The sequence below is a fragment of the Brachionichthys hirsutus genome, chromosome 18 (assembly GCF_040956055.1).
Source record: "Brachionichthys hirsutus isolate HB-005 chromosome 18, CSIRO-AGI_Bhir_v1, whole genome shotgun sequence".
NCBI classification, from domain to species: Eukaryota; Metazoa; Chordata; class Actinopteri; order Lophiiformes; family Brachionichthyidae; genus Brachionichthys; species Brachionichthys hirsutus.
In genome coordinates, this window is record NC_090914.1 from 1,475,139 (window position 1) to 1,491,650 (window position 16,512).

Here is a 16,512-nt window from a genome sequence, read left to right on the forward strand (position 1 = left end):
GGGACGCGTCTCTGCCCAAAAAAAACAATCAGGGATCAACTTCAAACGCAAATCTTCTCTTCTCTTCGAGCCATCATGGAGCCTGAGAGAAAGAGAAAGGAGTTTTATGTCCTTGTTCCGTCCTGTTCCTCCCAGGTGCCGCTTGATCCATCAGAATTCGAGCCCAGTTCAATAATGAACAGATCAATAATTCATATTATTTTGTTATTACGCACGCGTTGGACCAGCAGAGCTTCCTAGTGAAGGACTGACATCCCCTCAGTGTGGTTGAGAATGAGGCGTTCAGGGAACTGCTTCTTGTGTCTTGACAAACAGGAAGGTTTTTATTGGAAATGTCTCGAAAAGTAGTTTAAATATCCAATTAATTTCATATTTAATCTAAATATATTGATTGGAATTGGAATGAGCTGCTGGGCGGAGGACTGGGAGTGCTTTTCCAGTTCTCGTTATTATTATTATTCATGTTAGAGTTCATGGAGGAGGAATATCGGTCAGCCTCAAAGCAACACTGGTTGCTATGGAGACGCGGGAGAAGTGACTGGGAATATGTTTGGGTGGTGAAAAAGAATACTTTGGGGATCTCTCTGTGTGCCATTGAGGAAGAAGAGGCTGAAGAGGCTTTATTGTAGAAAAATGTCAGTCGACTAGATGAACTGATGTAACTATGGTAACTGTCTGGACTAGATGAACTGACTTAACTTTAACTGTCTGGACTAGATGAACTGATGTAACTATGGTAACTGTCTGGACTAGATGAACTGATGTAACTATGGTAACTGTCTGGACTAGATGATCTGATGTCACTATGGTAACTGTCTGGACTAGATGATCTGACTTAACTTTAACTGTCTGGACTAGATGAACTGATGTAACTATGGTAACTGTCTGGACTAGATGAACTGATGTAACTATGGTAACTGTCTGGACTAGATGATCTGATGTAACTATGGTAACTGTCTGGACTAGATGAACTGATGTAACTATGGTAACTGTCTGGACTAGATGAACTGATGTAACTATGGTAACTGTCTGGACTAGATGATCTGATGTAACTTTAACTGTCTGGACTAGATGAACTGATGTAACTATGGTAACTGTCTGGACTAGATGAACTGATGTAACTATGGTAACTGTCTGGACTAGATGATCTGACTTAACTTTAACTGTCTGGACTAGATGAACTGATGCAGCTTTAACTGTCTGGGATGTGCCGGCTTCGTGCATTACGCTGGTCTTCAGCGCCACCAGGAGGAAGTTCAGAGACATTTTATTTTAATCATGATATGTGTTGTTTTTAACTCCAACATAAAACACATGTTAAAGATTGTCTCCTTTCACTTTCCGACGAGAACATCTCAGACCAGAACAATTTAGACGAGAACAGCAGCAGACATTAGTTTTCAATACTGATGGGAAAAATATATATATAAAAAAATCTGAAAACACAAAATACACCACATTGTAAAATTAGCCAGTGTTGATGAAATATGAATCAAGTTACGCTATTTTATTTTATATTTCAGAAGTCTTCCTTTTGTTGGAGAATGTCTAAATATTCCAGAGGTTCAACATTACTTTATTTATTCCCTTGGGTAGATTGTTTTTTTTTTTGTAGAAAGGTTTATAGCATTTAACATCCATTTCAGAAACACACCATGAGATACTCAATCGAGTATCGCGACCACAAAGTGCTCAGCGTTCCAAAATGCACCAATGCAGAAGCAAACGTACATAAAAAGACGATAAAAATAAAGAAGATGTCCCACTGGCATCTCCTTACTGGTTCAACTTGGTCACTGGACTGGTCTCTCTCGCCCGACATCAAAGTTTTCAAAGCGATGCCTCTGTTGTGTTCTACGCTTCATTTTGGACAAGTCCTTATCAAACACCTCTCCAGAACGCAGAGCTGACACCAAGTCGTCAAACTCGCCGTCCCCCTCTTCTTCACGGAACTTCCTTGCATTTTTCTGCCAAAGAAAAAAAGAGCATGATATAAATTGTTTGTTTCAAACTATGAATGAAAGCGTCATTAGCTCCAGTCACTAAAACTAGTTCTTGTGAAAGCAGTGCCATCCAAAAAACACATTTCTAATGTATGTGGAGAAAGTGTGGAAGAGTTTTCATTCATCTGAAGACTGCGACCAATAGAAAAGCATGATGTATTCATCATGCCATGGGTCTTGGAGACGAGCGTTTCCCAACCTGCGCCTCAATGAGCGCACGTCTCTCCTCTTCCTCCTTCTGCCTGGCCATCATCTTGTTTTCCAGTGCAGCCTCTGTAAAAGTGGCAAGGAAAGTGCCGAAGATGCCGAAGAACACATCTGGCTGCAGGTTGGTCAGGTCTTCCCCGAAGTGCCCGAGGGCCTTTACGAACTGCAAGCACAGACACGATGGGCGACAGTCAGCATTTCATTTGGTTGACAGGACAAATGAAATTTAAAACATTAAAGTTTCTTTAAAAGAACAAAACAAATTTTTTTTATTATTATGGGGAAACAACAGGACCTTCATGAAAACTGAAACTGAAATGTCACGTTTTCAACCCAAGCCCAAAAATAAATATAGAATAGAAAACACTTTATTCCACTTTTATTACATAATGTACCAAATTATTACATTTTCTTCATTGCAAAAAGTTTAACATCCGCATTTTGTAATAGCCGGTGCAATATGTAACAACTTTTTACAAAATGCGGCAAACTTTATTACATATTGCATTCAAGAATTTTGTTACAAAATGCGGTGCTGCAGACCACTAAATTTCATGATGATCTTTGGAGACAGAATATAAGACGGGTAAATATGCATCAGTGCTTTCTGCACCACTCACCCTTTCTTTGGCCTCAGTGAGCGACTCCTCTACATCGGAGAAGCTGAAGGAGGCGACAGCCAGGAACTGACTGACCACAGATACAAACTTGTCTGCAGGATCGTGAAAGGACTGCGTCTGCTGGTACTGCAACTCCTGGAGAAGGACGCACACGCAGTCAGATTGAACGAGACATACTGGCACAGATGTCTTTCACAAATGTGTTTTTTTGTGCTTTTCATAGCATAACATTCACAGGCCATTAGTGATGTTACTCAGATGATACTGAACAGACAAAGATTTCTACTGAACCCACTCACCGCCTCAACGGTCTTCAGCCCGGATCTGAGAATCGCAATGTCCTTCTCCAGCTCTGTCATACTGGAAACAATAAAAATGGAGTCACTGTCACTTGAATCAAACACGGTAAATGTAACAGTGTTGCTGTGCGGTACCGGATTCTAAAGACGTAAGGATTACCCATTTATTTTTCACGAGCATTGGTTGATATTGAAGCTACTTTTTCCAAAACTCTCCCTACAGTCTGCGCTCTAACATACATCTCAGCCAAACAGTTCATTCGGATGCACAAAAGTCAAGTCACCTTGTAGGCTTTCAGCTGCAAACCTCAATCAGCTGTTTGGAATGTTGTTGTTTTTTTTTGATGCCCTCCGAGTCCTACACATACTGTGTTTCAATGTGGCTGCTGTGCATTTAATAATGTGCCACATTAGTTTAATGTTTCACAAGTTGTGGGCTGTGAGAGAAAAATATGAATGGACAGCGTGTGTGTGTGTGTGGGTGTGTAAGTGCGTGTGGGTGTGGCCTTGCCTGTGTGCATGCTTACTTGACTTTAGCAGCTTCTGGAACATTCGGTAACTCTTCATTCAACGCTGCCGCATTGGGGAAGTTCTTTTCCAGCGCAGAGACAATATAGTGGAGCAGAGTGAGGTTTCTACAATGGCAAGACACAATGAGGGACAACAGATACAAATTATCTCGAAGATGCAATCTGGGACATCGAATGGAAACATTTATGTTTGAATTGTATGTTCTCTGTAAAAATAAAATACACTAAAAATGAAAAGAGACAGTAGACAAATTGCACGTGTTCCTAATACATGAGTGAAGATTTCTGATGATTTCTTGTGTGACATTGAATACAGAATAGTTCTCAACCAGAGATCTGTGGTTCTTTCGTGTTTACATCTCACAGCTACAGACATGGAACCATGACTCTATTATATATGACTATATTGCTAGTTTATGCTAAAATGTATCATGTCAAAATGTGGGGAAAAAATATCTAACCAATATGTCTGTACCCTGATGCGTAACATATAACCAGATTATTTAACAGCCCAACTAATAAAATGCAATAACATTTATTTAACCATTGTTTCACCAGGAAATATCCGACTGAGATCGCAAACATTGCGTCTGTGGTACTCTTCCTTGGCATAAAACCATACTGCTTCTCGCAAATACTTTTTTCTGTCCTTAATCTAGCCTCAACCCGCAAAGTGCTGATTCATACTTGACAAAACAGATATGTTACCTCTGACAGCAGCCCTCAGAACCCTCAAACTGAGATCAGCCAATTGTCGAAATGTTTAAATGAGAAATACTTATGATGAAATATGTTCTTATAACATGTACCTGTCAATGCTTGACTTGGTGTCAGATATCTTGTTGAGACTAGCCATTTTAAATCCATAGGCATTTCCTCGCTGTCCTCTGTTCATATAGTTTCCAAGGGCTAGAACCACTTCTAGGAGCTGACGCAGTGCATTGCTCTGTACCACCTCCCTGGATGCCAGATTCAGAGCTGAAACCACACAGAGAATATCGTATGTTCACAGACAGCACTCAACATGTATTTTCTTTATTTCTGTATTTAAAACAAAATTAAAGAAACTTAAAGACAGACATGTATTAATCGATGTTTCTTTGGTGCAAATGTAACCATCTTATCATGTGCACTATTGAACCTTTTAGATAAAACACATCACCTTTAATTTTAGGTTTGATGTCAGCCAATCTCTCAGCAAACAACTTCTTGAAGAAGAGACACTGGAGCCTTTGGTGATAGTGGTTGATTCTGGTGAAGACAGAAAACACTCATGAGCATTAGTCGATCTGCAATGAGTGGCGAATCTGTTGGAAGATATGCACAACATTCCATAGTAAATATATCACCACATGCCAGACTACGGTGGCCTGGACGTGCAAAACACATTTCCACCGGCCTACACAAGACAAGTAGAGGCCAATAAACGATATGTTCTCCGTCAATCCAGCTAAGGTCTGCGCTCAGTGGCAAAATCACAGCAGACCCGCCCGGGGCTGAGACCGAACAATCCTGGAAGGGTTATGGTCACAGAAGAGCAACATCCCAGAACATGACCCAGTAGTCATCACAACAGCAGATATCCAGACAAGCGTGTCCAAAATGAAGAGCTGGACAACACAACCAGGTTGCGGATATAGCGTACAGGAACATATGTACCGAAATCGGACTGGAGAAATCAGAGTCAAGATGTGGGACACATCCTAAAGTGGTCGAGAACAATCAAGCCAAGCTCCTGTGGGACGTCCAGATCCAGACGGACAAACTGGTGATGTCCAACCAGCCTGACATGGAGCTGGTGGACAAACATAAGAAGATAGCGGTAGCGATAGACATAGCAATCCCCAATTATAGCAGCATCAGGAAGAAAGAACACGAAAAGCTGGGCTGAAGGAAGAGCTGGAGAAAATGTATGGAGTGAAGGCAACAGTGGTGCCAGTAGTGATCGGGGCACTAGGGGCAGTAACCCCGAAGCTGGGTGCATGGCTCCAGTAGAGCGGGGCACTAGGGGCAGTAACCCCCAAGCTGGGTGCATGTCTCCAGTAGAGCGGGGCACTAGGGGCAGTAACCCCCAAGCTGGGTGCATGGCTCCAGTAGAGCGGGGCACTAGGGGCAGTAACCCCCAAGCTGGGTGCATGGCTCCAGTAGAGCGGGGCACTAGGGGCAGTAACCCCGAAGCTGGGTGCATGGCTCCAGTAGAGCGGGGCACTAGGGGCAGTAACCCCGAAGCTGGGTGCATGTCTCCAGTAGAGCGGGGCACTAGGGGCAGTAACCCCCAAGCTGGGTGCATGTCTCCAGTAGAGCGGGGCACTAGGGGCAGTAACCCCCAAGCTGGGTGCATGTCTCCAGTAGAGCGGGGCACTAGGGGCAGTAACCCCGAAGCTGGGTGCATGGCTCCAGTAGAGCGGGGCACTAGGGGCAGTAAACCCCCAAGCTGGGTGCATGTCTCCAGTAGAGCGGGGCACTAGGGGCAGTAACCCCCAAGCTGGGTGCATGTCTCCAGTAGAGCGGGGCACTAGGGGCAGTAACCCCGAAGCTGGGTGCATGGCTCCAGTAGATACTAGGACCAGCGTCCGACATCTCCGTCCAGTCTGAGCGAAATAGCACAACAAATTGAAGGAGAGAGGGAGCCATTGTGCCTGGCTGCCACTCAGGCTGTGTAATTAGGGTTATATTTACCTGCTCATATCATACAGGAAGCGATCTGCTTTTTCTAAACGATCCAGCTCATGCTTGTGTTCCTCTAGAAGCTCAATGTCACTCTTCTCTGGAACAAACTTCAGGAGCTTCAAAGACACAAAGGACATAAAAACATACAAGGTGATGAGTGCATTTCATTTATCAATCAAGTAGATGCCTCAAATAACCCTAAACCTAAGCCCAACCTTAACCCTAATCAAACTAAGGTGCTGAAAGCATTGTACATCAATGCAGCTTGACTGTGTACAGTACAGCAAATCCTTTTTTTTCATTTCACTTGAAGTATTTTCATTTAAATTCATTACATTATTGTGGCAGATCAATAGATCGATATATAACAAAGCTTTATTCAGCAATGGCTTGCTTTTAACAGACATGACCAGATGCACCTTTTGCAGCTCATTCCAGTCATCGCATCTAATAGTGTGCTGTACTTCAGGCACTGTGGATGGCTGGCACTCCCTTTCCACTTAGTAGTGCTGCTGGAGATGGAGAATGTTTATCGTGTGCTGTTTTTCTTTGTGTGATTCTTGGCACCTGCTCCAGCATGTCTTTAGGCAAGTCTTCATGCTCATCCATGGACAGAATGGCATGTCGGATCTCCTCATTGGCCATCTTCAGGCTGCAACACAAACATATCGATTTCATTTTCAATATTACACTGAGTTTACATGCTTAGGCCAGGATGCACTGTCGTTGTGGCGTGTATGTATAGAATCTAGAAATATAATGCCACAATTTAAGAATTTCCGAGGGGTGAAATTCCCCAAGCGGGGCATTGTCGCAGCTGATCATCATCCCACCTTCTTGCCACAAAGTATCTTACTCTCGTGTGTTTTACTCCTTCATTCAGGAGAGGAAGTAACACATTATACTCGCTATGAAAGTACTTTTGCTTCCTGGTTTAGAGCTTTTCTGACGGAGCTGTTTGAGACAGAAATGACGGACGGTGTCCTGCAGCATCTATTTGCTATTTTGACCAAAGACTGGGACAGATATTTCATATATTGACGACCACAACAGAACTGTAACGGTGACTGCTTTTCTGGATACCTGCTTTATTGTGTCCCCCCCCCGCCCTCGTTTAGAAATAGAAGGACTTCAAATATTTTGGTGAAGACTTCTTTCACTTGTTTTTTTTATTATTATTAATTGTCAAGAAACTGATGAAATCAGCATCAGTGCGATGGTCACTCTTCTTGTCAAGCAGGGTAAGAAAAGAATTTCATTAACGTTTTGGTGGCATTATGTGTAAGTTATTCAGTTTATTAGATATAAGATGTAACAGTGGCACAACGTTGTGGCTGAATGCAGTTGAACGGGAACCCCAGAGTAATATGAATAAATACAATATTCGCACGCTTACCGTGACAGAAGAATGTTACAGTTTTGTGCTCGCCGACCATCGATCACTGACAGCTCCTTGACCTTCTTGGAAGTTTGGTCATCTTCAGCAGTCTTCTGTTAATACATGGGCATATATTAGACGATAATAGAACCTTGCAATGCAGGACTGGATACACTGACAAAACTCTTTCTGTCCAGCTCGTGCAGAAAACAAGATAACATTTTAAAGCACCTTATTTATACAACCTCCCCCCCTTGAGCTGCCATTTTATCGTGGGGGGGTTTGAGTGCATTATGATAATGTGAGCTGGGAATGATTTGTAATGGTACCTGTGGTTTCTGGTAAGCTGAGAAGGTCCGCTGTAACTCTTCTAGATCCAGAACTTCAAACACCTTTAGGTCATCGATTTCTTTCCATATTGTTCCTTCTGTCTTGTTCTGAAAGAAAAAATATTTTTGCAACTTCCTTGAAGTCATCAAAGTCAGTCTAGAAAAAAAAAATGAGGACGGGGGCTGAATTATGTTTTGACCTGTAAGCTCTCAGTTCACAGCTCTTTGGAAGGACTAACCTTTTTGTTAACGAGCAAAAATTGGATTTTCAAAAATACTGTTCCAAGTGCTCCAACTAAAGACCCTTGTTATTCAGTCATGTAAATGTTTTGTGTGTGATAAATTTATTGGGGTATTATAGACAATAAACTTAGTTGGAAGCCACAAATTGAATATATTAAGCATAAGGTGTCAAAGTCAAGTGCAATTTTATGTAAAACAAGAAACCTATTGAATAACAAAGGACTGTATTTGATATTTAGTTCCTTGGTCCTATTTGAAGTATTTTGCAGAGATATGGCAATCAAAATATTAGAAATTGCTTTTCTAGTTAAAAAAATATTATTCCCATATAATTTATTTAAACTAAGTGAAAGTTGTTGCCATCTACGTATTTATTTAGATACATGAATAGTAACAACTGTGTAGCCACAAGGCTACAACAATGCTAGTACAATACAGTAATATTTGTATCGTAATAGGTGTGGTAGCAGTAACATTCGAAAAATACTTGTGGTGGTAAATGCACCTCAGGAAGTTTGTTCCAGTTGAACGACTTCATAGAGTTGGAAGGCTGGGGGATATTCTTCTTCAGGGAAACTTGTACTGGAACCCCTGGAGGAGGAGGAGGAAGTGGTACAAATGGAGCCATGCCAAAACCTGGGGGTCCTCCCGGAGGAGGAGGAGGAGGAGGGATTGATGGGTCAACACCAATTAAACCACCAGATGTCACTGGAGGTAGGCCTGGGACACTGGATGCCTAACAGAAGAGCAAATAGCTATTAAATGACCATGACATGAATAATGGATGTGATGCTATCATGGATCTGATCACCAATACATCCATGAGACATATAAAAGTGTGGATATGCTGTAAGAAAGCGCTTGACCCCCTCCTGAATTGTTTTAAAGTGTATTTCAGACTGATCTGCCTGATTGAAACGTAAACTTAGCCCAAAGGCCACCTGAGTAAACACAAACTGCAATGCATAACCTAAAAATGCATTCATCAAAACGAAAAGGGATTCACCAAAAACCCAAATCACCAGTGTAAAAGTGATCTTTGGCCAATTTAGCCACTAGAAACTACCAAACTGTTCATAACTGGTTGCAGCTGGACTCAGACACTCTCAGACATGATTACCACTAGTACAGTTCATCACTAAATTAGGCCCTTTTAATGAAATGATTGTTTAGTAGGCCTCACCCCCAACTCCCGCAGATTGCAAATCTCAACATCAGCATTTTCCCCTTTCCATAGTATTACAAAAATCTGATCCGTTCAAAACGCATCATTGGTTCCAGGCTTGACTATTAAACCGCCTTATCAGGGTCTACAAAGAATCTCCATCTGATCCAAACGTCTGCAGCTCACATACTGACTGGAACAAGAAAAAGAGATAATATTGTTCCTGTTCTGGCTTCTCTACTTTGACATTATTGAAATCCAGATTTAAACCAATCACAGCATTCAATAAAAAAGAGCATTGAGCACACAACATGGAGTGTGACGTTAAGGGGATGCTTTGCTGCTTCAGGACTTGGAATGCTTGTTATGTTGAGGGAAACATGAACTTATTAGAAAATCCTGAAGGAAAATATAAAGTTAGTTCGTTAGCTGAAGCGCAAGAAGCCACGATGCAATGATCCCAAAATTAGAAGCTCCACCGCTAAATGGCTCAAATAGAATTAAGATAATGGTCTCGAGTGACCTCATCGAAGTCTGGAGCCAAACATCACTGAGATGTTGTTGTGTCATCTGAACAGATCAATTCATATTTGCAAAGCCTTCTATGTTTTTGAACTAGAGCACATCTGAAGAGAAGAGTCAGGGTTTTCTCCTGTGATGTCAGAGACGGGTCTCGATTTGAGTTTGAGTTTATTTAAGCTATCAGATGGGTTTGATTTAGTCGTTGAATTCCTTTAAACACTGGTGATGTTAAATTACGTTTATTCTGAGTGACATTTAACCAGATGACAGCACAACTCAATACTTTGCCGTGCGCTTACAGTGCTGAGTCGCTGCAGCTCAGCAGACAGCTCTGCTGCTTGTAGCTTAGCTTGGCTGTGGCCATTGCTCTCGCGTTCCAGTTGGTTTTTTGTTTTGTTCAGCATCACCATCATGTCTTCCTTCTCCTTATTCCTGGTCTCACACTCACTTTCTTTCTTTTCAAAACTCTGCAGTAATTTGTGATGTTCTGAAAAGATGAGAAGAACTTGAATGTTCATTTTTCCAACCATACATTTTTCATGTTATTGTTTCATCCCTTTCATGTTTGTCTTAGTAAATATACCGGTAGTAAAACAAATATCATAAACTGGTACTTTTTTCCTACTTCTATTATGACTGCTATGAATATTACTTCAATTAAAACTTCTACGTATTACACTCATGTTAACAGCTATCATGAGTACGAACAATGTATTTAAAGAGAACTGGCACGCGAAGGTCGCTAATTCCCTACAAAGTTGTATACCGGTAGTTCTCCAATGATGAAATCCTACTTGCAAACATATTGAGTGTGTATTTACCTTTTCTCATTTTGTCAGCTTGTTCTTTCCATTGTTTGACCTCATCTTCCTTGGCAAGCCTAAAGACACATGAATGTGTGCATGCACACACACACACACATATATGGTCACAAGAGTTCCATGATTTGCATCTAAACTACTACTACTTCTGAGTGTGTAAGTGTGTGTGTGTGTGTGTGTGTGTGTTCTGCTGGATCTCAGCTGGCGACTGGCGAGAGGCGGGGTACACCCGCATCGCAAGGGCACACGAAAGACAAGACAAACTTCCTGTTACAACAAAGGGTCACTTTGAAAAGGTAACGTTAAACTTCCACGATAGAAAGTCTGATCCAACGGCAGTGTTTGAATTTCATCTGTCATAATTGCTAAATGAAGAAAGTCAAGAGGCAATGAAATGCCGGGCAGACAGGATCTCTTGGCACTTACATGTGAACAATACTTTTAACGTTGAAGTCCTCCAGCGGCGCAACATCAAGGTTTTCCCCTTTGTCTGTCTGAAGGACCAGCTGCTGGACTATCCTGTCTAACAACGCCCAGTTCTGAAGCGAGCCACTGCTCTGCATAACTGCAGACACACAGAGGAGTCAGCAGAAGGAAACTTTGTTCATGGATCATTCCATGGTGGTAGCGTAACGTCAAAATAGAGCATCTTACGTGGCATCTTTAGGCAGTGCTGCAGTGCAGACAGGAGGCAAGGGTAGGCATCGGTGTGGCTCAGACTCCTCTTGATCAAGTCAAACATTTGGCTTGCACTTTTAGTGTCAATATGGACCTGAGGCGAGGTACCAGACGACACGGCTTTTAGAATAATTCATTACAGTTAACTTCAGGAAGCAAAGTAATGCTAAAGTGTGTTTAATCACTTACAACATCAAACCGTTTAGACAGCCGAAGTTCATCTTCATTCCGTAACATCTCAAAGAAGTCCAGATGTCTAGAATACATTTATGTAATCAATTAATTCTGAAAGCATCACCAAAACAAAAGTATGTGCTTGTGTTAACACGATTAAGGATCAGAAGAAGACATTAAATGTATAGCATATTAGAGATATTGGCTGAACATGCATAAATTAATCATTTCCATTGACCTGCTCCAGGATTTAAATCTACAAATTAAATTTACCCCCAGAATTAGTCAACTATATCCCTAAAATACTTGTTTCAGCGATTAGGAAGTGTCGTATGGTTTGAGACTCGCTGATGACCGTTCTACTTGTACATTCATGTCACATTATTGATTATGCAGAATTGCAGCACTCTTCGGTGCACTCTTTGTACCTATCCAGGGTGGCATTCTCATGGGCGTGCAGTTTGTCAATGACCGGCTGAATGCCCAACATCAGAAACTCATAACGCAAATGTATACGGAACTCCAGACTGGTCTGAAAGCACACAATCGGTACGAAATATATTGTCAGTATTACAGCCACATTTAATATTCATCAGCAGACCTGAGTGAAGAGTCTTCAGGCGTAACTGTCCAAAACACATGACTGGGCTGTAGCAGTAAAATGATATAAAGAAACTGAGCAACAGTACAGGTGGTCCTAACTTAACGATGGAGTTACGTTCCGAAGACCCCGTCGCTAAACAATTTTGTCATTAAACAATTTTGTCATTAAACAATTTTGTCATTAAACAATTTTGTCGTTAAACAAAATTCCCGTTGATTGACAACTTTAAAGCGCGGGCAAGTCTGTTAATCTCTGCTCAAACTGTTACCTCCATGACCCGGGATCCGATAAGTGGATGAAGATGAATGGATGGATGGATGGTACCATAAGTACTGACTACCATCAACCATTCAAAAAGACTTCATTTCTAAAAGTGTGTTTTTTTTTCTAACTAAATGTAATCTAATCTTTCTTTAATGGGAGACACAGATTATCTTTACCTCTCCTGCTCCCTTACTGAGCACAGCATTGATGAAGGACATAATAGCAGTCTTCAGATTAACTTCATCTCCATAGCGGCCTGTTGATCTATCCATGTCTGTCAGGAGTGTCTGCACACAAAACAGAAAATGTGAAAATGATACCATTAACTCATTCACTGCCAGCTGTTTTCCTGCATTTGACTGATTTGTCAAAACCCACAGAATATTGAGTATTATGTGATTATGTAAAAGCATGGCTTGTCCTGATGGCACAAGCCAAAAGTGGAAGTTGAATAAGAATGGCAACCATCATGAACTGATTAAGATGTTTTTAAGTTTCAATTCATTCAATCTGTCTTCATAAAAAATCACTCCCCACCTAGTTCCACTCCCGAGAACCATCTTCTATTAATCCCAAAATATCATTATCCAGTTGCAATATAGTACTGAAGTACTATATTTTTATTTTTATTGTCAAAGGACCAGTCACTCTGTCCCCGTATCATTGACTAAACATCGAATGGAACAACAAATGAGAAAACCAAAGCATACCTGAAAACGTGTTCTCTCTGAGGCAAATGTCTGGTAATGCTGCATGGCTTCTAGGACTTTCCTATGGCCTCCTGGAACCAAGCACACTGCGCCGAGGATCTCCAGCACTGCAACCTAATGACGATTGTTTACTCGTGATTATACAGGACATTTCAGGAAGTCAATGTTTTTCTTATGTGCAGTGAAGTAATGCACTTTAGCAAGTTGTTTTTCATTAAATAATACAAAGGAAAATCTGTATTCTTCTCACAGTATAACACTAGTATTACTATTACAATTTACAACCTTTTGGTGGTGATCCAGATTACTATGTGGATGTGTAAATCTAATGATGAGGGGAATGAGCTGCTCGGAGGAGGTTTTTTTTTTTTTTTTGTCTTGTCTTTTTGCTGCGGATGTACCTTGGTTTTGATGTTCTCTGTGACGAGGCTCTGTGCAATGATATTAATGCTCTCACAGTGATCCAGAACATGAGCTCTGCCCTGAGAGCTGTTCATCAGAGCTTTGATGCAGCCAATCAATGAGGTGTGGGCCTGAGACTCCGTGGTCTCATAGTCCATTGATTTGAGGAAACTCAGCAGACAAGACAGGCCGTCGACGTCAACGAATCGTGTCACAAATCTGTGGGCAATAAGTCAGAATGTCGAGTTACGTTTACTCAAATGGTCATTCAACTTTGGGAAAATGTTCCCGTTTCCAGACTTGTACCTTATTGGCTGTGTCCTCAATGCTGTCTTTAATTCGTCTATGACCTTATGTCTTCCTTGCTCTTCCTCATCCTCCAGTGCCAGCAGAGTCTTCCTCTGAAAAGACAGAAGTTAAAGAACGAATCACTATATGTTTACATTTCCAAATTGTATATATAACGATGGCAATTATACGCACATGTATATCAGAGAAAAGTGCTGAATATGTGTCGTCCACGATACCAACTAATTTTTACAAACATTTATCAAGTTCTGATATCCCAAATGTATTTACATTTACTATTTAAATTTTGATATGTAAATGTTCATCAGAGCAAATTTTGTAAACAAATTTATTAAATATTCATAAGGATTTGGCGCACAGATTTTCTGGGTGAAGTGCACGGACTTTTCCTCAAGATCATCGACATCTGCTTCTGTTGGAAGCAACTTTGCAGATGTTTTTGTGACTGAACACGAGTTAGACTTTAACCACTTTCCTCAGCTGTGTCAGTCATTTCAATTTGAAAACACCCAACATGATTCAGGACGTGTCAAACGGTGTGAAGTCATTTTGTTTGAGTTTCTTTTCAGTTCCTTTGTTAGTGTTTTACAGCTAGATTCCATCTTCTTCAGGAGATTCTGTTCTATGTTGAAGGTCCTGAAATAATATTTATAATATTATATTTTACTATATTAATTGATTTCGATTTTAAAAGTATTATCTTTTAATTGTCTTTTCAATTCCGAACCGAACCATGGAGTCAACTGTGCGGTGCGTTCGAACCACTCACAGCTGCCATGGACCTGAGTTGGTCGATGTAAAACTCTGGGCAGCTGGTGGCTCCGGTTTCCTCCTCTGCCTCCTGAAACACAAGAACACACAGGTCTGCACTGCCATAACTAAATATACCAGACAAGAAATACGTCATATTTGTGTTTTTCTCTGCAGTATTAATACTACAGAGTGCACAGATCCATTAGCTTTTTTATTAATGACAGAATAAAGGAAATCCCAACCTGCACAGATCTCAAATGTTAATTTTAGATAACTGTCACTGTATTATATTGACATTTTCATTAAATCCAGGAAAGGAGAAGTCAATAATGATTCCAGTTCTGTCAAACAACTACTCCTATGTAGATTTATAGTCCTGAATGCAATTATCAACTACTCAAAATATGGCTATCATGAGAACTTGTGACATCACCCAGAGGTTTCTGAAAGGGTTTTCTGATTTTTCTCTAATGCACATTGGTGCAAAGGAAGGAAGCCACTTAGGAGCTGAAGAGTAGCTAACAAGGTATAGAAAAAAATCATTGGCTGCAACATTAGTCGATTACGCAAAAATGCTCAGTCAAATGTAATAAGCTTTCCCCACAGAACCAAGACTCAAATACCTTCTTTTGTGGCCAGAATCAGAGAAATTAACACCAAAGATTAACATTAAGACGCAAATATGAAGCGACCGCCTTCAGTTTGGCGGCTTTAATAAAATCACCATCTCTCACCCCTTTTTTTGTACAGTAGATTTGCCATTTTTTCTCTGCTGGCAAAGCAAACATGGCTGCTCTGTGCTCCTCTCCAAGGCCCAGCTCATCCTGGGGTGGAAGGAAGAATGAGGATGAGGTTGGGTTATAGTTCAGATTGTTAAATGAGAAGAGTTAAAAATGCTCTTTGACTCACCACCAGCTCAGTGAAGATAACGTCCAACTCTTGAGGGGGGGGCAGGGGCAGGGGGGGCTCCATTGCAGCAAAAGCACCAATGTTGTCATGGCAGTGGGTGATCTCTGGTTCGTCGCGTCCTCTGAAGCAGCAAGGAAATAACGAGGACAGGCAGCGCCCCTGCGGATGCTTCACTCGGGATGCCATGATTAGAAGGAGATCCTCTCCAGAAGATTTTACTTGTTAAAGAACAAAACGGTTATTTGTCATTATTGACCACAACAACAAAATTACATTTAAACCTAGTAGGCCCTGGAAACAATCCACACACACGTAGGGGCCCCGTAGCATGTGGCGAAGGCGCCGCTGTGATCGGCACGCCTGGAGCAGTAGTGGGGGGTCGGTGCCTTGCTCAAGGGTATCCTGGAGGTAGCGCACACTCCAGATTTTTGTCTAGGCCAGGACTTGAACCGCTGGTGGTGCTGATACTGGGGCTAGTTGTGATGCGTACTGCAGCATTTCCGATTACAGTTGGTCGGATACTGAAAAAAAGGAGCTCTGATTTCCCTGGAGAACCCACGGGGTCAGATTTGGTTGCCGTTGCTTGCTGCTATCCAAAGGGTAAGAGAAGGGTTCACGCGCCTTCACTTCACTCATTTCCCCCCACCCACCTGTTTTCTGTTTTGTGCCTGGATTGCTCCACGGCCTGCAGCACCTGATCCTGATTCCTTCCTCATCCGCCCTGCTCCACGAATCTCCTCTCCACCATCGCACCTTCACCAGATTATACCATCCACAAGTTTCATGCCCGTGTCTCCTGCTACTTGCTCGGCTGTGATTTTTTGATGTTGTTGTTTTTCATTTCATTTCATTTTTTCATTGAATTTCATTTTATTCATATGCACAATAATAAACATAAACAAAACATTACAAAGGCAAATAA

General features: G+C 41.5%; 1 protein-coding gene across 1 annotated transcript; it reads right to left on the reverse strand.

The window, feature by feature from the left end:
- Nucleotides 1-927: 927 nt before the first annotated feature.
- LOC137907892 (disheveled-associated activator of morphogenesis 1-like) lies at nucleotides 928-15,776 on the reverse strand. The gene is made up of 25 exons (XM_068752253.1): nucleotides 15,591-15,776; nucleotides 15,416-15,505; nucleotides 14,698-14,769; nucleotides 13,926-14,020; nucleotides 13,619-13,838; nucleotides 13,218-13,331; nucleotides 12,684-12,794; nucleotides 12,068-12,171; nucleotides 11,655-11,721; nucleotides 11,442-11,559; nucleotides 11,214-11,352; nucleotides 10,788-10,846; nucleotides 10,266-10,453; nucleotides 8,785-9,015; nucleotides 8,037-8,144; nucleotides 7,726-7,820; nucleotides 6,897-6,981; nucleotides 6,339-6,445; nucleotides 4,822-4,910; nucleotides 4,469-4,637; nucleotides 3,657-3,764; nucleotides 3,130-3,190; nucleotides 2,831-2,965; nucleotides 2,173-2,373; nucleotides 928-1,967 (listed from the first exon to the last, which is right to left on the reverse strand). Exons 1-25 carry the CDS (start codon nucleotides 15,774-15,776, stop codon nucleotides 1,794-1,796), a joined length of 3,126 nt encoding a protein of 1,041 aa, XP_068608354.1. The 3' UTR covers nucleotides 928-1,793.
- Between the last annotated feature and the right edge of the window lie 736 nt (nucleotides 15,777-16,512).